The 21,799-nt window shown below is 59.5% G+C and overlaps 1 protein-coding gene and 2 non-coding genes across 11 annotated transcripts; all 3 read right to left on the bottom strand.

The window, feature by feature from the left end:
- Positions 1-995: 995 nt before the first annotated feature.
- TBRG4 (transforming growth factor beta regulator 4) lies at positions 996-9,404 on the bottom strand. 9 transcript variants are annotated; one of them, XM_042913451.1, is made up of 12 exons: positions 9,329-9,404; positions 8,680-8,758; positions 7,628-8,098; positions 5,194-5,511; positions 4,532-4,703; positions 4,097-4,254; positions 3,504-3,614; positions 2,674-2,818; positions 2,149-2,394; positions 1,924-2,035; positions 1,702-1,816; positions 996-1,255 (listed from the first exon to the last, which is right to left on the bottom strand). In XM_042913451.1, exons 3-12 carry the CDS (start codon positions 8,039-8,041, stop codon positions 1,154-1,156), a joined length of 1,893 nt encoding a protein of 630 aa, XP_042769385.1. In that variant the 5' UTR covers positions 8,042-8,098; positions 8,680-8,758; positions 9,329-9,404; the 3' UTR covers positions 996-1,153. The 9 variants fall into 9 exon arrangements, 8 of the variants coding, with proteins under 8 accessions (XP_042769385.1, XP_042769376.1, XP_042769419.1 ...); XM_042913442.1 differs by having other exon boundaries at positions 8,664-8,758; XM_042913485.1 differs by having other exon boundaries at positions 2,166-2,390; positions 8,654-8,758.
- Positions 4,353-4,486, bottom strand: LOC122214688. The gene has a single exon (XR_006200062.1). It is a non-coding gene; the product is annotated as a small nucleolar RNA SNORA5 (small nucleolar RNA).
- On the bottom strand, positions 4,864-4,999 carry LOC122214689. The gene has a single exon (XR_006200063.1). It is a non-coding gene; the product is annotated as a small nucleolar RNA SNORA5 (small nucleolar RNA).
- Positions 9,405-21,799: the final 12,395 nt, after the last annotated feature.

The following is a 21,799-nucleotide window of genomic DNA, read 5'->3' on the forward strand; positions in this document are numbered from 1 at the left end:
GAAGGGTGGCAGGAGAGGTCCCTGCATGGAGGCAGTAGCCCTACACGTGGGTTCCTATTCTGGGTGTCCTGGTAACACAAACCAGTTATAGATGTCATCACCAAGAGTAATAGAGGACACAGGGACCACTGTGATGTCTCAAGACTGCAAAGGGATCTGAGCGTCTCCAGTGAAAGCCTGTGGTCCTGAGTGGACAGGACCAGCTCCACACCCCAACCCTCATCCATGCCCGTCCTTCACTGCATGATGTCCGCCCTGCTCCCACATCTTGCCTATACTCAGGGACACCGGCTTCAGAGTCCTCTCAGCTGCTCCTCCCTCTGGCCTGTGCAAATGACAAGTGCCAGAGGCCCCCCTCCACCCATACCCCAACGCCTGTGGGAGCTGTGCGGTTTTGGGAGACTGGACTAGCTCTTCCAGAGGGACCACTTTGGAGATGGCCCTTCTCCCCGCCCCGCTCTGAGCTGCTGGGGGCAAATGGCAGCATGTGGCAGTCACCCTGCTTTTGCAGCGGAGGATTGGGGAAGGGACAAACTACTGGGCGGGGCAGGGATGAGGCTCGGGCCACTCAGGGACAGGGTGCATCCCCCTGGTCTGGAGGTGATGGTAGCTGCATCCTGTCAGCTGACTGCACCTGTCCCCTGTTCCAGAGCCAGTGACACTGGTCAGCTGGGGTCCTTGGGGGTCCTCCACTCATCTGAGACCACAGTACAGGCAGGAGGCGTCCCCCAGGACGCCTGTGGTCAGTGCCCACACCAAGATCAGAACCCCAAGCCGTGTCCTCAAAAACCCTACAGGCCTGACCCAGGAAGTCCTCGCGGCCCAAATGCTGGAATCCCAGGACCCTGGGTGTGGACCACATGGTGTGAACAGCAGGTGGCTCTGTGTGAACATGTGGGACAAGGGGACCTGGGGAGGCAGAGAAGCCGGGACAGACAGGCCACCATGAGAGCAGGGTGGGTGGTGGCAATGGTGACAAAGTCTGGGACACCTCCTGGTGTGGACACTGGAATTCACTGTTTATTGCCCACAAGAGAGCAGGTGCTGGGGGCCAGCTCCCCCACGATGCAGTCCAGGTGAGCCGGGTCCCCCAGGGCGCAGTCCAGGTCACTTGGCCAGGGCCCCCAGGGTGCAGTCCAGGCTATGGACCGGGTCACTTGGCCAGCTCCTCCGCCACTGCTTTTCGCATCTTGTCCTTGAGGTAGGCGCCTTTCTGCCACTCAGACTTGAGCTCCAGCCACTCGTAGTAGGGGACCTGCGGGGGGGGGGGGCACCTGTGCTCTGCCCGCTGCTCCACACCTGGCCTCCCCACCCTCCAAGCCCACGAAGCTGCTGAGTGTGGCTGTGGAAGGAGCTGCCGGGGCCTGAACCCCTGGGGCCAGGGATCTGAGAATCTGTGGCACCTGATGACAACTTTTTCATTTTTGAAGTGAAAAACAAAAACCCACTGAGATACCAAAACCACAAGAAGTAAATGTGACAAAACCCTCACACGGTGTCTGGTGCTCCTGGGTTCCCCGGCCCATATAGGACCGTCTGCTCTGGAAGGGGTCAGCGGCCCCGGGGCCGGCACTCGTGGGGCGCAGACCTGCTCTAAGAGCCCTGAGCAGACGCTTCAGGGCTGCGGCCACAGGGAATCTACGAGGTTCCGGGGTTCCCTTCGTCCTGCACAAAGGGGCCCACTGGACTGGCGGTACTCACGTCCACCACCAGGAAGCCGGCGGCCCGCACGTGACGCCGGGCCAGGGCGAAGCGCCCCAGCAGGTCTCTGCTCCGGCTGCTGAAGTTGGGGAACTCCCAGCGCAGGAACGCCAGCCTGGTGGGGGAGGGGCAGAACGTTAGGCATCCTCCCGGGGGAGGGGGAAGGATGAGGGGGGGCACCAGAGAAAAGCCAGAGTCCAAGGCTGGCCACAGGCCACCTACCTCTTGGCCCCAGGGGGCAGCGGCTGGGTCCCCGAGGGAGGAGTGAGATGTGGGGCTACAAAGTCTCTCAGGGGCAGGAACTGGCCATCCGTGTCCAGCAGCACCTCGGCATCTAGGGAGGGGCACGGGTGGACATGGAAGGGACCGTCCCTGGGGCACAGAGACCTTGTCCTGGACAGAACAAGCCCCGTGCCCACCACCAGGGTAGTGCAGAGAGGGCCTCACCCAGAACCCAGCCGTACTGCGTGGCCACTGCGAAGCTGCCCCTGCTGGGGCTCCCCAGCAGCCCCCGCAGGGTGTCCCGCAGTTCCTTCTGCAGGGGTGTGGCCTTCCCATCACAGGCCAAGAGCCAGGGCGCCCAGTCTGAGGCCGGGAGGAGGGGGCCCGTGTACTCAGGGTGCTCCAGCTGTGCAGTGGCGCTGATGTGCAGCAGCTTCTGGAAGGTGCTCTGGTCCTTTGGGGACTCGCTGCCTGAGGCAGAACGAGAAGGGAGGGTGAGCCAAGGCCGATGCTGGGCCAAAGAGGGGGGCCAGTGACACCCTCGATCCCAACTGACTCTGAACTTAGCATCATTGGGGCAGAGACAAGATCATAAGGGCCATGCACATGGAGAGGCAGAGGGATGGAGGAACAGACGCCAGCCAGGTGAGCTCTGGGCACCGTCTCACTGCTCCGGAGCCCCCTCCCTGCCAGGCCTGAGGCCCCCAGACCCCTGGGGTCAGGGAGGGGAGGGGAAGCCCCAGCACTCACCCAGGAACCGGGCATGCAGTTCAGGGCAGAGTACCGCTCGCAGCGCCTCCCCCTGCACCTGCTGCAGCACGCACAGTGCCCACACCACATCCACCTGCAGGGCCGGGTGCAGGCTCCGCAGCTTGGGCCCCAGCTTCTCGTTAACCTGGACAGGGGCGGGGCGGGGAGGCTCTGCTCAGCAGCCGCATACCTCCTGGGCTGGAGGCAGTCGGAGCGCTGGAATGGCTTGGCTGCGCTGAGGCTAGAACAACTACTGGGAGCAATCCTGGCTGACGTTCTTGGCCAGGCTTGGAGCCCCCCCTTCCCCCAGTAGAAAGTACCAGAAACCTTCTTCCTCACCCGGGACTAACGGACAGCACAACATGCAGCAGGACTTTCCTGCTGCCCCTCCCAGCAGCAAGGGCCTGTGGCACAAAATCACAGGCCCCTGGGGACAGGGATGGATTTCTGGCCCTGGGAGAACTTGGGAGAGTACAAGGAGGGCAGTGTCCCCGTGGAGGCCCAGGTGCACACGCGAGATGTGTCACGCCTGCGTGGGCCTGCTCGGGCCCGCTTTGCATGGTGGTATGCCAAGGGTTCAGAGCACCAGCAGGACAGTAAGGGAGAACCAGTGGCCCCCTAGCCCTGCCTGCGGCGAGTGAGCCACCCGACACCTCCCGACCTGTGCACACGACCGCACAGCAGGCATGTAGAGGACCTCACATCTTTTGTCCCCAGACCATCCCTGTGACACAGGGCTCCAGCTCCCCTCTCACCCCTAAAGCCCCCGGGTCAGGGCCCCCCTCTCTTGCCTCCACACCCATGTGGGTGAACAGGTGCACAGACCATACCAGGCTGAAGAACTTGTCCTCTCGCTCGGGACGGAAGTTCAGGTGTGCGAAGGCCAGAAGCACGTTGCACAGGTGCGGCACGGTGACGGTGTGGGCTCGGTCTACGACGTGCTGGGCCGGCCACATGGGGTGGAGGACAGAATGAGAGGGGCCCTCCCACAGGGCCCACGAGCCCCCAGCTGCCCGGGGGTCACCTGGACAGGGTGGCAGGCCAGACCTCCCCCTGCTCATTGCCCCCACCCAGAGACCGGTGGTAGTGTCACAAACGCCCCGGGTGGCCTGTGCAGCCTCAAGCCGCTGCAGGTAACGTTAACTGTCTCTCCTCGCTGTTTCAGGGGATGAAGTTTAGTCCTGAGCAAATTCCAAGCCTCACGGTCCACACTACGTCCTGCTATAGCCACCCGAAGACGGATGGAAACTCCTCCAGAGCCCAGTGACACGACGGAGGACACCGTCCTCACCCGCCATTCTCCACTGCCCACAGAGGCCGCGCCTCTATGAGTGAGCCGGGTAGGAAGTCCCTGTTCATAACCGGGGAGTGTCCGGGGCGGCCGTGCCTCCCCGGTGGAACGAGCAGGGTCTGCCCGGCTCACCTGGGCCAAGGCCTCGAACAGGGGCGGGCTGAGCCACTTCAGGAGGGCGAAGGACTTGGCGCCACGGGCCACCTCGCCAGACGTCAGGCTGGGCACGTGGGGCAGCAGGTCGGCGGCCAGGCGTTGGAGCACCTGGGTCTGGTGGAAGCCAAGTTTGCCTTCGGGACAGAGCGACCCCAGGGTTCACCTGGTGAGGGTGGGCAGGCTGCTCTGTCCTCCCTCCACCCCCGGTGCCTGGCCTGGAGCTCCAGGGGCTTGGTGTCCGTGACTGAATTTATCCCTGAGGCCCAGCACAGAGGATCAGGGCCCATGAGCCACGGTGTTCCTGTGGCAGCCTCTTGGGCCGGTGCCTGCCACGGGTGGGCGGGCACCGAATTTGACACGGCTGCGGCCAGCGTGCCTCCCTTCTGGCCGCTCCTCATGGGGAAGGCTCACCGTAGGAATAGGCCAGATCCAGGAGCATGCCTTTTGTCAGCGGGAATGGCTTCTGGACCAGGTGGTAAGAGACGGCACGCAACAAGGGCACTGAACGCCGGTTCTGAGCCGCCAGCGTCACCAGCACCTTCCGCAGCTCGTCGGGGCCGAAGCGCTCCACCAACTCCAGGCACTGTCAACCACAGCCCTCAGGGTCAGCTCGGCGGCCCAGGCCGGGGATCCCATGCAGCGCCGCCCCTGCAGGACAGCGACTGGACCTGAGCTCAGTAACCCAGTACCCCGCCGTGCGGGCCTACTCGGTTCTCAGCCGGGGCACCCCTGGGCCCGAAGTGGCCTGTCTGCAGCCAAACTTATCCCCGGGTCCCAGGGCAGGGGACCCGGAGCCCATGAGCTGCGAGCTTCCTGTGGCAGCCACCTGGGCCAGCTCTCGCTACAACAGGAGCGGGGGCCGAATTTGACTTGACTGCCGGGGGCGTGTGGCACATCACCAGAAGTGTTAAGCGGAGCCCCCTTGTGAGCGCGGCTTAGGCTCTGCCCTACCCCCGAGGCCCTCCGGGGAGAGGAGGAGAGCCGGCAGCCCGCTAGCTAGGTCCACTGTCAGCTAGGTCCACTGTGTGGCCACGGGGTGCGCCTGCAGCTGCCCGGGGCTCCTGCCGCAGTACCTTGTCCTCTAGGCGGTTCATCAGCGGCTCAGAGAGGTGCCCCGTCTTCGCCATCAGGGCCACCACAGTGCGGCCATCATTGATCTCCGTCCAGCGCCGCTCTAGGTGCAGCAGCAGCTCAGCCAGCAGCTCCGGGGACTCCCGCATGTGCGTGGCGCTCGACTCGGCCAGGAAGGCCAGGTGCCTGTACTTGAGCCTGCGCAGGCGCCAGCGGACCTCCTGCTCCACCGAGCGCAGCTCCCTGCAGGCCGCGGGCAGTGCCAGTGCATACAGGCTGCGGAGCAGTTTCACGAGGGTCCCGTGCCACACAGCACTTATCTGGTGGAGGTTGGGGGGGAAGGGGACACACACGGGGCAGTCACAGCCGGGACCCCACCTGCCCTGGGCTGGTCTGCAGCCCACCACCAAGTCTACCTCCTGCGCCACCTGGTCAGCCGTGCAGGGTCACCCGCGAGCAAGGACCCCTGTGTGAGTCAGAAGATTTCCCTTGAGGGGAGACCACAGACACTCGCTGTGGCTCCGTGTGCCCAAACCCAAGCAAAACCGTGGAGTCCAGAAGCCAGGGGAAAGCATGTGGGACAGACTCCGAACTAAGAGTTTTGTCAACCCGCTCGTTCTGTTGCTTGTAGCGACGGTAACAGTTTTTAGGTGTTACAGACCCACTGGCCCTTCTTCAGAAGCAGCGGCCACATCGCATCTGACAAACTCCGAACCCTGAACCTCTTTTCTCCCACAAAGCAGTCCTAAGGTTTCTGGAAACTTAGTTTCTTGGGAATGCGACCACCGAGGACAGCAAAGGTGACATCCTTACAGAGCATGCCCAGGCATCAGCACCCCGCCAACCCCCACCTTCCAGGGCTGCTGCTGACACCAGCCAGCACGCAGGGGCGCGCGTGAAGCTACGTGAAAAAGCGCTTGATATGCGGGCAGAGAGAGGCCAGGTGTCACAGAGTCCTGCCTACCCCACACTCCCTGGCACCAGCGAGGAGTGGGGCGGAGGGGGGAGTGGCTGGCCAGCCACCTGCTGCCACCGGCACCGTGTAAGACACCGGCACGCCGTGAAGCTTCACGCTGGGCTCCACGACGTCCCCAAAGCCCCAGTGCGCACGGCAGAGCTTCCCTCTTCCTGGGGGCCTGCCTGTTTCTGAACAAGGGGGCCCCCTGTTCTCAGTGTGTCACAGTCCGGTGCAGGACCCCGCGGTCCAGGTGCGGCTCCACCTGCAGCATGCAGCCTCTGCCCGTTAGGGGGTGCGGGGGGGCTGAGTGCAAACAGGGAAGGTGGCGTGGAGGGGCTGGGCAGCTGGAGACACGCATGCTCCGTGACAGCAGGGACACTTTCAAATAAGAGAGCCTGGCCACCATCCGCATTACCCACACTCTGGTCCCCACTTGCTTTCAGCTTACGACTCTGTTACAAGGTTCACTCTCGTCTCCCAGAACTTGCTTCGGTTCCGTGTGAAATGTGCACTGACAATTACAGGCTTACAGCCTCGGAACAAGAAGGGACTCAGTGAACCGTCACCAGCTATGGCATCACCAGGAAGCAAACTGGTGCCCTCGTCTCCCAGAACTTGCTTCGGTTCCGTGCGTGTGAAATGTGCACTGACAATTACAGGCTTACAGCCTCGGAACAAGAAGGGACTCAGTGAACTGTCACCAGCTATGGCATCACCAGGAAGCAAACTGGTGCCCTGACCCCAGCACACACCTCTAACTGAAGCAAGAGGTTCCAGGATGCCATGCTCCCCTTACCACACATGCATTCTGGCATTTTCTCCATTACCCTATCTCATTAAAACCAGCCAGCCACATCCACTACTCTCACAGCCTCTGGTTTGGAAAACACTGTTAGTGCAACCGCCACCCCGATCCATGCCTCTCCTCCCCATCCTCTCGGACAACTGAATACAGGGTTCCCTGCTCAGTGTCGGAAGCACGGCTTCTTCCCGGTAGCACGGACCAAGGCAGGGAGTGAGGGCCGACGCAGCCAGTGCCACGGGCCCCTGGCACTGGAGCGAACAGCCTGGCTGAAGGGAGTCCTTCCTCAGCCAGCCCAGAGAGGGCCTGAGGTCTGACCACCCTGCCCGGCTGCCTGGGATTCCCCGTCAGTCACCCCACATCCCCTGGCAAGGGGATGAGCACCCAAGGAACCGGGTGGAACCAGTGCGGCTTCCTGTGCTTCTGTGTCCCGTGTGCTGCTGAAAGGACGGTGGAAGGATGGCAACATTCACCTAACGGGACCGCTCTGAGATCAGTGGGGAACAGCAAGCAAAAGTAGCCTAGACTCTATACAACAAAAACTTCTCACAGGACGGAGAGGACTAAGCAAGGCAGCACAGTTCCCATCTATACCTGCAAAGTGACTGGCTGCTTTGGACTCTGGTGCCATTGTTTTCTGCACGGGGAACCCTGAGAGAACATTTTAGAAACCCACCTGGCTGTCAACGAGATGGAGAAGCTGCTGAAAGCGGGCATCCTGCACGAGCGAGGCTCTGTCTTCCGGCTTGTCAGACAGCAGGCGAGAAAGCTGGATAAGCATGAGGGCCGCATGGCTCTCTTGCAGGCAGCGACCGTCACTGAGCAGCTCCAGAAGCTCCTCTGGCCGGGTGGCCTTCTCAATGAGCCGCTCCACCTCCTGGTGCTCTGGACAGGGGGCAGACAGTTGTTCCTTCTCCACAAGGCCCGACAAGGGGCCTGGGAAGTGGGAACTGGGGCAGGTGGCTGAGAAAGTCAGAGTCCTATGGGCCACGCTGGCAAGCCTCAGTCGGCCTACCGGAGCCACCACAGGGGCCAGAAGGGTGGCCTCTCTCAGGAGGCACGCGCATCGCTTCACCAGGCGGGCTGCCATGATGGCCTGGGTGGCAGGGAGGGCAGCTTCCTAGTGAACAGGTCCAGGTCCAAAGCCCTGAAGAGGAAAAGGAGAGAAAGGGGTGATGCAGGCGCAGCTTCTGAGTCAGAGATCCGAGAACACGGCAGGTGACACAACGTTGTGGCCACTCTCCACACTAGCCAGAACCTCTGCTTTCTGCCTGCCCCATACCCGGGGCAGAGGCTTTTTGTTTCGCTGTAGGATGGAACCAAATGCCAACCCCAGGAGCATTACAGCTAGGGCTGGAGAGCACAATTGCCTACGGGGTAGTTCAACCATTCAGATCCCCAGGTTCAGCCCCGGGGTTCCTAGGTGGGAGTCTCCGCAAGATCGGACAGTGTCCTTTCATTTACTTTAAAAGTAACCCAGGATCAAGAATGATGGACTTCCAGAAACACAAGATGATATTTCACATCAGAATGCTCCTGGAAAGCCCTGGACGTATGACCCACATCCCGCAGCCTCACAACGTGGCTCAGAATGACCTCCTGGGTTTACTCCCTCATCCCGACAGGCCCTGCACCTTCAATAGACCCAGCCAGGGCGACTGCCCCCCACCCCCAGCACAGCACCCACAAAATCACCCATCACCTCTCCACACCCAGGCAAGACGTTACCTCCTCCAGGGGTGTGTCACATATCCCGATACTGTTCAGTCCTGCCCGCCTCTGCGATCAAGTGACGGGGTCCGCGCGCCTGCCAAAGCAGAGAGCGTAGCGTGTTCGACCTTCGGTTTCCCGGAACCCGGTCGTGGCCAGCGCATTATTGCCGCTGTAAAACGCTTAGTCTAATTACACAGCATAAGAGGCTCAGGAAGAACACCGGCCCCAAGGTAACAGCCCGCACCCCGCTGAGCCCGGTCAGAGGGAAGCCGGAAAGTCACGACCGGTCGATCCCACGATCTGGGGAGCGAGCTGCGGTCCAGGAGCGAAACTGGGCTACACCGGCCCCGAAGCTCCGCCCGCAGATGCAGACCCCGCACCCGCACCAAGGCGCGGGGGCCTGCGCGCTGAGACGCGAGGGTCAGCGCGCCGCTCGCGGGTCACCATGCGGGATCGCGGTGGAGGTGCGCGTGCGCACACGGGCGGGAGCCGCTCCTTCCCCCACCTCGCGCCGCGCCCCGGCCCCCCCAACCCGTCTCCACCCCGCCAGCCCAGCCCCCTGACCCCCCGCGTCCCGGAGCGCCTGTCCGGTCTCCTCCAGCCGGCCACGCCCTCCGGCCCTCGGCACCCACGCCCCGCAGCCCCTTCCCCGCCGCCGGGAGACCTGAGCTGCCGCCGCGAGGGCCGCCGCTGACCTCCATGCGCGCCCGCACTGTCCTCGGACCACGCCGCGCGGCGCCCTCGTCACGTCACTCTGGGCGCCGCCGGAAGCGAGCCTCGCCTCGCTCCGCCCGGCCGGAAGTCACGCCACTACCCTTTCAAGTTGGATGCCATCTTTGCTGAGGGCACGCAGCCAGCTGGAAGTCACGCTGGCTGTTCCTTTCCGGACGGGTGCCATCTTTGCTGAGGGCGCGCAGTAGGCGAGGGGGAGCGGAGAGGAGAGCGTTGGGCAATGGGGGGGGTGGGGGGGGGTGGAGGGGAACAAAGATCCCCGTTAGCGGCGGCCGGAGGCTCGGCGCCCTCCGGCCTGCACCCCAGCGTGTGGGGTGGCTATGGGGTGGACGGCGTCCAGGGCGGCCTGAGGTCCTGCAGGCAGTTTGCCCACATCTTGCCGGATTTTTTTTTTTTTTAATCTGGAATTTTATGTGCAATCTTCTGATTTTTGAGAGTGTTGACGTTTAATTTTGAAAAAAATTAAAGTGCGGGTAAGCCAAGCACACGAGGCACCTGCAGTCCGTTTGCGGGCTTGATCTCCCTTCCTGCCACGCTTTTTCACTTTCTCTGAATTAGTAATTGCCTTGTTTTCTGTTGTTGGATTAAGATTCCACGTGTTTGATTTGGGAAACAAAGGCAAGTGAAAAATCAAATTCCCTTACTGCCTGTGGACAAGTCCTTCAAACAGGCAGAGTGACCTCTCTCTTTCCCTCCTTCCTTCCCTCCCTTCCTTCCCTCCTTCTCTCCCTCCCTTCTTTCCTTCTTCTTTTTAATTTGCTTTGTTTTTAATTTCTAAAAGCTTGTGTCTTGTCATGATTTCTGATATTTCTCAATGATGCAAGTCTCCATCCTGAGCACCTGATGGGCCCTCAACCTAAAAGCACTTGTCTTCGGGCCGGAGTTCGTTGTTGTTTATTCATATTCCCTTTCTTCCATTTCCTCTAATCTGGCTTTCCAAAATGCCCACGTTTGAATACTGGCTCTTGTACACCAATTTCTGGTTTTCCCTGGTTTTCCCATCCTGTCTTTGTTATTCTCTCATTATTTCTTTGCTCGACCTTCTGAGCTATTTCCTCCTTAGCTTCCAGCTCTTCTCCTGAAGGTTCCTGTCCACACGTTTTTCTTTACTAAGAGCTCCTTTTTTGGCTTCTGAATGTTCCTTTTTACATTTTTTTTTTTTCACTATTGCGATCTTTTGTCTTACCCCTGTAAGGATTTTGATGATAGGGGTTTCCCCCCTGAGTTTTTCTTCTCCCTGTTTACTTGCTGTTATTTTTTTCCTCTTGCTGTTATTATTCGTACTGTTTTGGTTTCTGTTCTCAGATGTAAGGGTGGCGGAGAAGGAGCTCTCAATTTGTGCTGGTTGGAACTGCAACATGGTGCCGTCACTTTTGAAGTTTACCAGTTTTTGTTTTGTTTGTTTTTTACAAAACTAAGCATACTCTTACTGTGCAATGGGCTGAATGTTTCTGTCCTTCAGGTTCATATGTGGAACCTAATGTTCAAGGTGACAGTGCTAGGAGGTGGGGCGTTTGGGAGGTCACTGGGTCATGAGAGTGGAGGCTTCAGAAGAAACCCCAGAGAGCCCCTGGCTGTTCCACCATGTGAGAACCCAGCGAGAAGTCTATACTACAGGACAGACATCCCCCCTCCACCGTGCCAGCACCCTGACCTCAGAGTTCCAGCCTCCAGAAGTGTGAGAAACAGGTTTCTGTTGTTTGTAAGTCACAAAGTTTATGGTATTTTGTGACTGCAGTCTGAAAGGATACCGTGCAGTCCGGCAACCATGATCCGTGGTTCACCTGGGGGAGGTGAAAACATATCCACACAGAAGCCTGCACACGGGTGTTTACAGCAGCTTCAGTCATAATTCCCAGGACTTGGAAGCAACCAAGGTGTCCTTCAGGAGGCAGATAGATAAATGAGCTGTGGTGCATCCAGATGATGGGATATTATTTAGTGGCGAAAAGAAAGGCGCCATCAAGCCATGAAAGGACATGGAGGAACCTTAAATGTGTGTTACTAAGTGATAGAAGCCAATTTGAAAAGGTTGTGCATTGGGTGATTCCAAGGACATGACATTCTGGAAAAGGCAAAACTGTGGAGACAGTAGAGAGGCCAGCGGTTGCCAAGGGTTAGGAAGGATGGGAAGGATGAATGGGGAAGGATGAATGGGCTGAGCACAGAGGGTTTTTGGGGCAATGAAACTATTCACATGATACTGTGATGGATGGGCTATTACAGCTTTGTCCAAACCCATAGAATGTATACTCCAAGAGTGAACCGTAATGTGAACTGTGGGGTTTGGTGGTCGTGATGAGTCACGATGGGTTCATGGATCACAGCAAATGCACTTTTGGTGGGGGATGTTGAGACTAGGTGTGCGGAGGGGACAAGAGGTAGATTTCACTGTATTTTTCACTCAGTTTTGCTGTGAACCTAAAATTGCTCTAAAAAAATGAACATTAAGAAAAAGCAATGAGGGGTGCCTGGGTGGCTTAGTCAGTTGAGTGTCTGACTTCAGCTCAGGTCATGATCTCACAGTTTGTGGGTTCAAGCCCCATCTTGGGCTCTGCTGACAGCTCAGAGCCTGGAGCCTGCTTTGGATTCTGGGTCTCCCTCTCTCTCTCTCTGCCCCTCCCCTGCTCGCACTGTCTCTCAAAAATGAATAAGTGTTAAAAAAAATTAAAAGAAAAAAGAAAAAGCGATGAACACCTGTGCTGGCAAGGACATGGGTGAGTCTCAAAACGATGATGTTGAGGAAAGAACCCTTACGATGTAACAGTAGAAGACAATTGCCCAGGTAAGAACCGCTCAAAGAATCTGAGTAGACGTTTCTCCAAAGAAGATACATGGAAGTCTGGGGAGCACGTGGACACTGCTCAGCATCCCTAGCCATCAGGAAGATGCAAATCAGAACCACGATGAGGGGCCCCTTCACACCCACTTTGGATGGCTGCAATTAGAACAACAGGAAAGCCCAGAAAATACCAAGCAATGGCGATGATGTAGAGAGATCAGAACGCTGAGGCAGTGTTGGGGGGCATGTGAAATGGCATGGCTGCTTTGGAAGACAGCTTAGCAGTTTCTTGTCAGAGAATTACTGTGTGTCACTTAGGTGTATACCGCAGATAACTGAAAACAGGTCGGTGCAAAAACTTGTACGCAAATGTTCACAGAAGCGTTTTTCATAAAAGTCAAAAAACAGGCACAATCCAAATGCTAACCAATAGATGCGTGAACAAACACGACGCGGTATATCCACTGTGGGATATCAGTCAGCCCAAGTTAACCTAGAAGAACCTTGAAAACATTACACTTGATGAAGGAATCCAGACGGCCTACTCCCTGTGTGATTCCATTTGTGTGCAGTGTCCCCGAGAGGCAAGTCCACAGAGCTGGAGGTCGATTAGTGGTTTCCAGGGGGCTGTGGATGTTGGGTAAGATGGGGAGTGATGAATGGGTCTGGGATTTGTTTGGGGTGCTGGAAATATTCTGGGATTGGGTGGTTGCACGATTAACTGTGAAGGTATGGGGAGCCGGTGGGTTCTACACGTTAAGGGGTAAATATCCGTCATGTGAGTTGTATCTCAGTAAAGCTGGTACCTTAAAAATAAAGTGGCGGGCCATTAAGAGGACTTGCTGGCAGTGAACCTCGCCGTCAGGCTGTTTTTGGGGAACCTACAGTTGCCATCTTGTTAGTTCTTTCCTCTTGGGCCAGAGCTGCCGACGTTTGGGGAACCTGATGGGGGGAGGATGGCTGGGTGGGGGAACAGACAGTCTCAGGCTTGAGCGCACGTACCTTTCCTCTGTCGGGGTTCCTGTCGCTGTTGCTAGTGGGGGTTGTGAGGGGGGCACCTCCCCTGCAACGGCTGGGGGCCGGAGATCCCCGCCGAGAGCCCCTGTGCCACATGGCAGCCTCTCCCATGAGTGAGCAAACAGGAGGTCCCTAGAGGTGGTCTCAGCTCCGCCTCTGACCTCACTCTAGCGGGAGCAGTGTCGGGCCTGGGGGCTAATTTAGAGCGGCCACGGTCAGGTTTTGGCAGGGTAGCCCCACGCTCTGAGACTCTTGGTCAGGCCAGATGCCTTGGCCACACTCTGCAGAGAGGAGCTCCTGGCCTAGGTGGGGGGTGGGGAAATGTAGCGGCTCCGTTTTGCGGGCCGGTGGAGAGGATCTTACTTTGCGGGATGTGTTCAAACATGCTCCTGAGCTTCAAGCATGGCATTGCCTGGACCACCAGAGGCAGTGGGCCGGATGGATCGGATGTGGGGATGTGGGGATGTGGGGATGTGGGGAAGAAGCGGCGGTTTTGTTCATTCTTGTCTCCCTCCCGATTCTGCTCCGTTAGAGCCCCTCCCTGTTCCTCCTCCTTACCTCCTACCACCCACCGTTTCCCGTGCCCCCTCCCAGCCTGGTGGGCCAGCACCAGGCTCACAGGAACACTGGTTGAGATGGGTTTGTCTCCCCTTGAGGGAGAGGAGGGATTGCTGGGAAGACCTCAGTCCTTCTGTCCAACACGCTTGCTGACGACGGATGGTGGTCAGGGACATTAGGGTTGGCTGGTGTCCGGAGACACGACTGCTTAGAGGTGCCATACATGATGCGGCCTTCCTGGGCCTCCCTGGGGACGTGGGGCCGTCCTGCACCTGCTTGCCCTCTGCGGGGCTGGGTTTTGGCACACTCTGGGTGGAGCCCGTCCAGCCCAGCGCCGGGGGGAAACCCTGGGCACTGAGCCCCTCCCGGCAGACGTCACATCACTTGTGTTACTGCGGAATTCATCGCCTCCTGGGCAACTTTTCCCGAGAGATGTATGGAAGCTCCTGCCTGCCCTCCTCCAGAGTTCACCCCCCCCCCACCCCCACCCCGTGCCTCTTCTCTCCTCCTGCTGTAAGCAGTCTTAGCTTTGCAGAATCACAGAGCCTGGGGACAGTCTTGGGGACTCTCCACCAAAGGGCTTTCCTCTCTCAGGAAAAGATCCTCCCTCAGGGCCTGCATGGACTCCTGAAGAGGAGGAATCAGAGCTGGTCAGCCTGGCCCTGGCTCTGCCCAGCACATGAACCTGTCCCTCACACGCTTTTCATGTATGGGAAACTGAGGCCAGGGAGGGCGTGGAGGGGACTGCCCAAGGGCACCTGGAGAGTGAGCACCCAGGGTTCCTACAGACACCTGAACTCCCAGTGCCTCTCCATCCTGCCTGGAGGCTCCCTCCCAACTGGGGAAGGATGATGAGCCCTCTGCCCTCCCAACCCCCAAATCCTGCCAGCAGCCAGGTCCCCAAAACCCACAGACTGACACATCCCCCCTTCTCCTTTGTCTTTCCCTTCTCCTGCATCATCCCTCCTCCTCCTCCATCCCTCCTCCTGCATCATTCCTCCCCCTCCTCCATCATCTCTTCTCCATCATCCTTCATCATCCCTCTTCCCCCTCCATTATCCCTCCTCCTTCTCCATCATCTCTTCTCCTCCTCCACCATCACTCCTCCATTTTTCCTTGTCCATTCCTCTACCTTATCCACTTTGGGGGGATGGAGCTTAGTGGCCTGGGCAGGAGATCAGCCTAGTAGGGCCCGGGAGCTCTGGGCTTGGCCGCCGTAAGCACGTGGTGGGAGATGGTGGAGGAGGGAGACAATTCCCCATGCCCCCGGGTCTTCTCTGAGATGGACCTCCAGTCCCTGAAAGCGATTGTCTTTAAAATATCTTTATTAACAGAAAGTCCTGGGTCTGGTGAGGCCAACAGATCAGGAGAGGACTGCCGTTGACTCTAATGTATGAGTCACGGTTTTCAGGGACAAGGCAGGGTCACACAGGGAAGCACTGGGTTGGTCAGGAGGCGGGGGTGGGGTCACTGTGGTACGGACCTCTGCTGTGGTTTCTGTGGAGAGCACCAGACAAGGGAGGGCAGGCGGGCTTAGGACTGGCTAGTGTGAATAATTAGCATGCTCTGCTATGGAAGGGCTGCCCCTAGCTGCCCCTGGGAGGGGAGGAGGGCTGGGGATAGTGGCCTGGATGGTAAGACCCCAGAGAGAAGGGGGTTGGGGCATGGGCTCTGCATCCTTTGATTTGCATTTGAAAAGTGTTCCCCTTACCCCATGGAAGGAGAGGAGTCCTGGGGCAGTTGTGGGGGAGGTGGGGGTGGGCTAGGTAAGTTGACTCAAGCATGACATCAGTGCCCAGTATGCTTGCGGGGCAGATGTTAGGGCACCAGGCTTACAGAAGCTGGATGTAGGGCTAACGCAGGGATGGAGGGGATGGGCGTTCTCTGCAGGGGAGGAGTTCTCCAGCATGGGGGTGGTTCACTCTGAGCTTGAGGAAGGGTGAGCTGGGTGGTTCCAGCTGCCCAGACTGGGCTCAGGCCCCCCCCCCCATCCCCTTCTGGAACCCTGAATGGAAGCTGCGGTCATCTGACGGCATCCTCGTGAAGACCGTTGGTGCGTATCCCTTTGGGTTGCACGGGGACACACAGCCATGGTGGGTCCTAGGATGCCAGGTTTGATCCCTTGGTTCAATTAGGGGCCAGCTCTCTGTTGTGGGAGGAGCTCCCCCTTGTGAATAGCGGGGCTGCTTTGAGACTGTGATGTTTCTGCAGGGGTTTCTGGTCATCTGGGTCGTCTGGTGATGCTTGGCTGGAGGAACGATTACTTTGGAGTTGGGGATGGTGGGTTTCTAGTCCTTCTCTCCCCCCTGATGTGTTGACTAGCATTTTCCGCTAAGAAGAGCCTCCTCTCCTCTGCATGCTGGTGGCGCTGGGGAGGGGGGGGCAAGGTTGTCTGGGGGTGGCTGCAGGTTGGCTCCCACTTTCTGACACAGGGTGTCCCCCACGGCCTTGTTCTTTGTTCCCTCAACGGCGTCTCCCAAGGAATCCTGCTTCCTTTTGCTGGAGAATGGTCCAGGAACAAAATTCAGCCACTGGTGAAAGCCCTTTTTATTTGGGACGATCCGTCCTGTCTCCCTGGCTCCTGACACGTTGTCTGGCATGTGACAGGTGGCTTCAGTGTGTGCGACCTGGGGCCAGGCTGGGGGAAAGTGCTCCCCTGGGCTGGCTGTGCATGGGGGCATGGTGAGGAGCTCTGGTCTCTCTCTGTCCCCTTCCTGGAGCAGCGCTTCAACACCTTGTGGTTTCCTGGCTGATGCAAGTGTCGTGTGTTGTTTGCAAGGACTCCTTTCTCACGCCTGAGTTTAAGCAGATGCGGTGACTCTGGGGTAGGGGTCCCTCATGGCACAGGACGGGCTGGTGGCCTGGAGCCAACCGTGTGGTTACGTGGGGACTGAGCTGGTCAACAACGGCTTCATCAAAATGCCTACTAATGGAGCTTTGAGAAAACCTCAGGGAGCTTCCTGGTTGGTGACATGTGGACGTGCTGGGAGGTGGCACGCCCCAGCCCAGTGAGGACAAAGGCTCCTGCATCTCCGCTCCCACCTTCCATGTGTGGCCTTTATTTGGCTTTGCTGGTCTGTGTCCTTTATCACAGGGTGTGATCTGAAGTGTTGTGCCTTCAGAGTCCTGTGGGTCATTATCACAACTTATGGGAGCTGTGGGGTTCGTGGGACCCCAAGACTGGTAGCTTGGGGTTCGTGGGACCCCCAGGACTGGTAGTTTGGGATTCGTGGGACCCCCCCCCCCCGGGACTGGTAGCTTGGGGTTTGTGGGATCCCCGGACTGGTAGCTTGGGGTTCGTCAGACCCCAGGGCTGGTAGCTAAGTGAGTCAGGGTGTAGGGCAGGTGTCTGCGGTGCTGGCAGCCTGGTGGGAACTTGGGGGGGCCTAGCATCAGAACCGCAGTGGTCTCTGGGGTGCCCCCTGGGTGTTGGGTGGGGTGCACGTGCTTCACTGCAGGTCCTAAACAGGGCTTCCTGGGAGCAGTGTCTGTGCGGAAACTCCCCATAAGCACGCCTGCCCTCTGCACACTGCCAAGTGGGTGGGGGCCACACACAAGCCGTGGAGAGAGGCCGTGGCAACCTCCAAGCCCCAGCCCTCCCTGCAGACTCCACTCTCTTCCTGTCCCCATGCCAGCAACGCCTCTCAAAGGGGCCAGACCCCAGAGGGCCAGAGCCCCGAGTGCCGGTGGACAGCCTGGAGCTCCCAGAGGCCTGTGTGCTTTGTCTGCCGCCCCTGCCCAGAGGTGCCCGGGACATGTGACAGACAGACAACAGAGAGACATGAAGCTGAGTGGGTTTTTATTAGCAGTAGGTAGGAAACATCTTGGGCTTTCTGGATCCGAGAGAGAAGGCTTTTGCCAGGCAGGCTCAGGTGGGTCACTCTGGGCAGCCAGGGACTCCTGGGGAAGCCCATCACTGAAGGGGGTCCTCTGCAGGGGACATGGAGGCCTCAGAGGTGCAGGGTGGGGGCAGGGGAGGGAGGGACGCTGTGTACAGGTGGGCCAGCGAGCTCTCCACACCCACCCCTCCCCGGCCCTCACCAGAGCCCACTGGCAGGAAGGTGGGGTCACAGGTAGCCAGGAAGCAATTTCCCAGCTCCCGAGCCAGGTCTCCTTGCAAGATTAAGTGGCCAAGGCACAGACCCTGCTCGGGTGGCCGGCCCAAATCCCGCCAGCCAGGTCTCTGAGCCGCCTTTGTCTGCCCGGCAGCCCCAGGGGCCAGCGGCTGTGTCCTTGGGGCGGGTCTGGGGCGCTCACCTGTCACAGGGTCCAGACACCGCATGGCGCACGTGCTGAAGCAACACTTCCTGCTCCCTGCACACTGGCTGTCCACAGAGCACTCGGTGCTCTCTGAGCAGGGCTCGGGGGCCAGCGGGACGGGTACCCGGGGGCAGCGGCCAGCCTTTTGCAAAGGTGCTGCGGAGACACGGGCCAGTCCTTCAGGTCCCAGTGGCCCACCCTGCTGCTGGGTCCCGGCGGGGGCCCCCACACCACTGTACGGCACCCTGGACAGCAGCCGAGCCCTCAGGGAGGGGACCCTGAGCGGAGCCCCGTGGCTGGGCCAGCAGGTGGGTGGGGTCACTGCCTGGTGGAGTTTAGGGGGCTGTGGGGCAGGCCACTGAGAGGGGGTGTGGACGGTTCCTCCCTCCACCAGACAGGGTCTGACGTGGGGCACAGGGGTGACTGTTAGCCATGACGGGGAACACTCAGGAGCGGCTGCAGGGGCTCCTGGGACAGCATCTGATGCCTTGGGGGCAGTCATCATCGGTGCTGCAGGAGACGACGCAGGAGTCCTCCTCCAAGGAGCTGAGCTCCGGGCACATGGCCTGCCCTGCGCACAGGACAGGCAGGTGGGTGGGCGCCGCTCCCAGGATGGGAACCTAGCACCCTGACACGCCGTTTCTTGTAAGGAAAAGAATCTGCCGGAGCGTGATATGCCTGCCCCAGGCCCGCGACAGCAGGTGGGGTTAAGACCCAGGGGGCCAAGGACAGGCCCCCCCACGCTCAGCTACTGTCTCATAGTGGCCTGGGCCCTGCCGCATGGGGGTCTCCGGGCAGAGCCCTGCCCTGCTCTTCTGCCTCCTCTGCTCTGCTCTGCTCCTCCGATCCCGGTGCTGTCCTGGTGCGTGTCAGGGAAGCGCCTCTGAGACAGGGAGGTTGGAGGGCCCTCCTGGGTGCCCCCTGGGGTGGTAGCTGAGGCCTACCTGGCACAGTGAAGGCCAGGGCCGCGGCCAGGGCCACGGCAGCCTCCAGGGCGAGCAGGACCAGGGCCAGGCTGGCAAGACAGCACATGGTGGCCAGTGGCAGGCCGTGGTGGATGGTGGCCAGTGGCCCCGGCCCCGCTTTAAAGGATGCAGTGGGAGGAGCCGTGGGGGAGGAGAGGCTGGTGCCTGCCCAGCCACTGTGGGGCTTCCGACTTGGAGGGGCGCCAGGCTGGACAGCCACTGCGTCAGGGTCACGTTTTAAAACATAAAAAAGTTCCTGATAAGGTGGGTGATTCCACTCCCTTATGAAAGCACTGCCAGTTCATAGCCAGGATCAAGCAAAGGACTGACCAAGGAGGGGGGCAGAAGGGCGTGATGGGTGGTCTTCGTGGTTCACAAAACCATGTTGCATTTGGGGGGGGGTCACTTGGACAGTACATCTTGAACATTCTCATCACAAGAAAAGAGTGTTTGTCAGGAGGTGACGGAGGTAATGAGACATTGTGGGGATCACTTCCCAAGTTTGCAAACATCAGTCACCCGAAACCAATATCCTCTTGTGGATGACGATACCAACTAAGAAGAAGGTAAAACAGAACAAAGAAGTGCAGGGCAGAGGACGGACGGCACACATCTTCCCTGTCCCGGACGGCCCTGCAGGCCCCGGAAGACGTGCCTGTCCTGTACTCAGAGCAGGGCGGGGGGTCACCGGGAAGGGCTTTTCCCAGAAGGTGTCAGGGTGAGACCCCTCCTCCATTCTTCTTCCCTGAGGACCTGGGCAGGAAGGGGGCCCCAGGGTGGGTAGGGAGGGGGCCCCAAGGTGACTGTGGGCTAGGGCTGCCTGGTCTAGGCCGCACTCCTCCACCTGGCCGCCTGGCAGGGGGCCTCCACCTTGGACAGCACTCCCCTGGGGCCCTCAGCCTGTGCTGCGTGCATTTCCAGATGCTTCGGTCCAGAGACTTCCACTCGGGCCCCCATCTGTGTCCACCTGGCCCCGGGAGCACCCTCTTGGCCGAGTCCTGGGGCCTCAGCCCAGGCCCGGCCCAGGTGGATCACCCCTGGGATCCTGGCCAGCGACAGTGAGTTGCAGCCTCTCTGCTTTTCCAGGCTGGCAGTTCACGGGATGTTTCCGCACCAGAGCCCAGGAAGGAGGCAGCAGACAGGCCTGAGTCAGAAGACCGAGCCCAGGAAGAGAGGGCGGGGAGGCCACTGTCACTCACTGGAGGGCCCTCTGCTGGCCCTTCTGCCTGTTCTCTGTGCCTTCCCTACACCGAGACTCAGGCTCTGTCTTGCCTGGACGCTGGGTCTGAGGCCAGGCTGAGTGCACCTGCCCCCCGCTCCCCAGGACATGGCCTGCTGTCTGTGGGACCTGTGGGCACAAGTCCCTTTCTCCAGGACCACTCACACCTTCTGAGCTGTGCTGTCCTGCATTGGACCTCTCCCTCCTTCTCCCCTCCCTTCCCCTTCCCTTCCTCCTCCCCTGCTTCCTCCCCTCCCCCCTCCCCACCCCTTCCCTCCCATTCCCCACCCCATCTGCCCTTCCCCACCCCTTTGCCTTCCCTCCCCATGCCCTCCCCCTCCTGTCCCTCCCTTCCCCATCCTCTCCCCTACTCTCCTCCTCTCTCCTCCCCCTTCCCTCCCTTCTCCTCTCTCTTTTTCCCTCCCCTCTCCTTCCCTCCTCTAGTCCTCCCCTCACCCCCAGCTCCTCCCCTATTCCCCCTCCCTTTCCCTCTCTCCCCTCCTCTCCCCCCCAACCCCACCCTCTTCTCTCCCCCTCCTCACTTCTCCCCCAGACAAGCCCCCCCAACAACTGCTGCTTCCCCACTGGGGTCCTCTGCCCAGCCCTGCTGACTTGGCTTCACCCCTCCCAGCACAGGCAAAGGAGCCTCCCCTCTGGAAGCAGCTTAAAGGCTCTCAGGCATCTGGCACTTCCTTGACACACTGTGACTGGTCCTGGCTACTCCTTGGGTGTCTGTTCCTCCAGAATGAACCCCCTGTGTCAGGGCTCATGTCCATCCCCCTGATCAGTGTGTCCCCAGTCTGGGCTCCCATGGGGAGGGGACTACATCAGGCCTCCCTCCCAGACGGTTGCCCACGCAGTGGCCAGTGACCTTACACCTTAGGTGACCCTCTCCCCTGGGGGGTGGAGTCCAAGCAGGGGTGTGGCATGAGGGTCCCTCCAGAGAGGGACGTTTGAGCCCCTGTGCTCATGTGGGTCCCCAGCTCTGCCAGGTGCGGGCCTACAGCAGCTCATGCTTCCTCCCTGCAGTGGGTGGTGGCGCCTCCCGGCCCACCTGCTGCCCAGAGCACCCAGAGGGGGTACGCAGGGGGGTCGGGCTCTGCCCTCATCCCGGAGGACCTTTCCCTGCTCTCCTGGGCTCTCCTGGGTCCTCGGGACTGCACGAGGCCACTGGTACCAAAGGTGCCACCAAATCTGGAGAGTTTCTGTGATGCGATTCAGGTTGTGGAGGAGACAACCTCCAATATTTCCCATCAGACAAACAACACATGCATTGCAGGAAGCTCGGACAATCCAGAAAAACACAGAGAAGGAAACAAAACTCACAAGATCCACATCCTGGAGGTCTCTTGTTACCAGTCTGGTTCCACGTCATCCAGGTGTTCCCTGTGCAGACATCTCTGTCGTCTATCATCTATCTATCAATCATCTATCTATGTGTCTATCTATGTATCTATCTCCTGTCCCCCCCATATACATAGATACTCCCCCCCCCCCCAATCTCGGTCACTAGGGTCATGCCGCAGGTGCGCGTACAGGCACATTATACCCGGAGCATTCCCTGTACCCTCAAGACTTCTGGAAAGCGGAAAGCATTGTGTG

The sequence above is a fragment of the Panthera leo genome, chromosome A2 (genome assembly GCF_018350215.1).
Source record: "Panthera leo isolate Ple1 chromosome A2, P.leo_Ple1_pat1.1, whole genome shotgun sequence".
Lineage (NCBI taxonomy): Eukaryota > Metazoa > Chordata > Mammalia > Carnivora > Felidae > Panthera > Panthera leo.

Bases quoted from the DNA above. Each gene is read 5' to 3' on its own strand.
- TBRG4 (XM_042913451.1), bottom strand. From the start codon at position 8,041: ATGGCAGCCCGCCTGGTGAAGCGATGCGCGTGCCTCCTGAGAGAGGCC. The intron at 2,395-2,673 runs GTGAGTGCTGGG...GTTCTGCCTCAG, and splicing joins ACTGCATGCCCGGTTCCTGG to GCAGCGAGTCCCCAAAGGAC. The intron at 1,817-1,923 runs GTAGGTGGCCTG...CTCCCCCACCAG, and splicing joins CTGCCCCCTGGGGCCAAGAG to GCTGGCGTTCCTGCGCTGGG.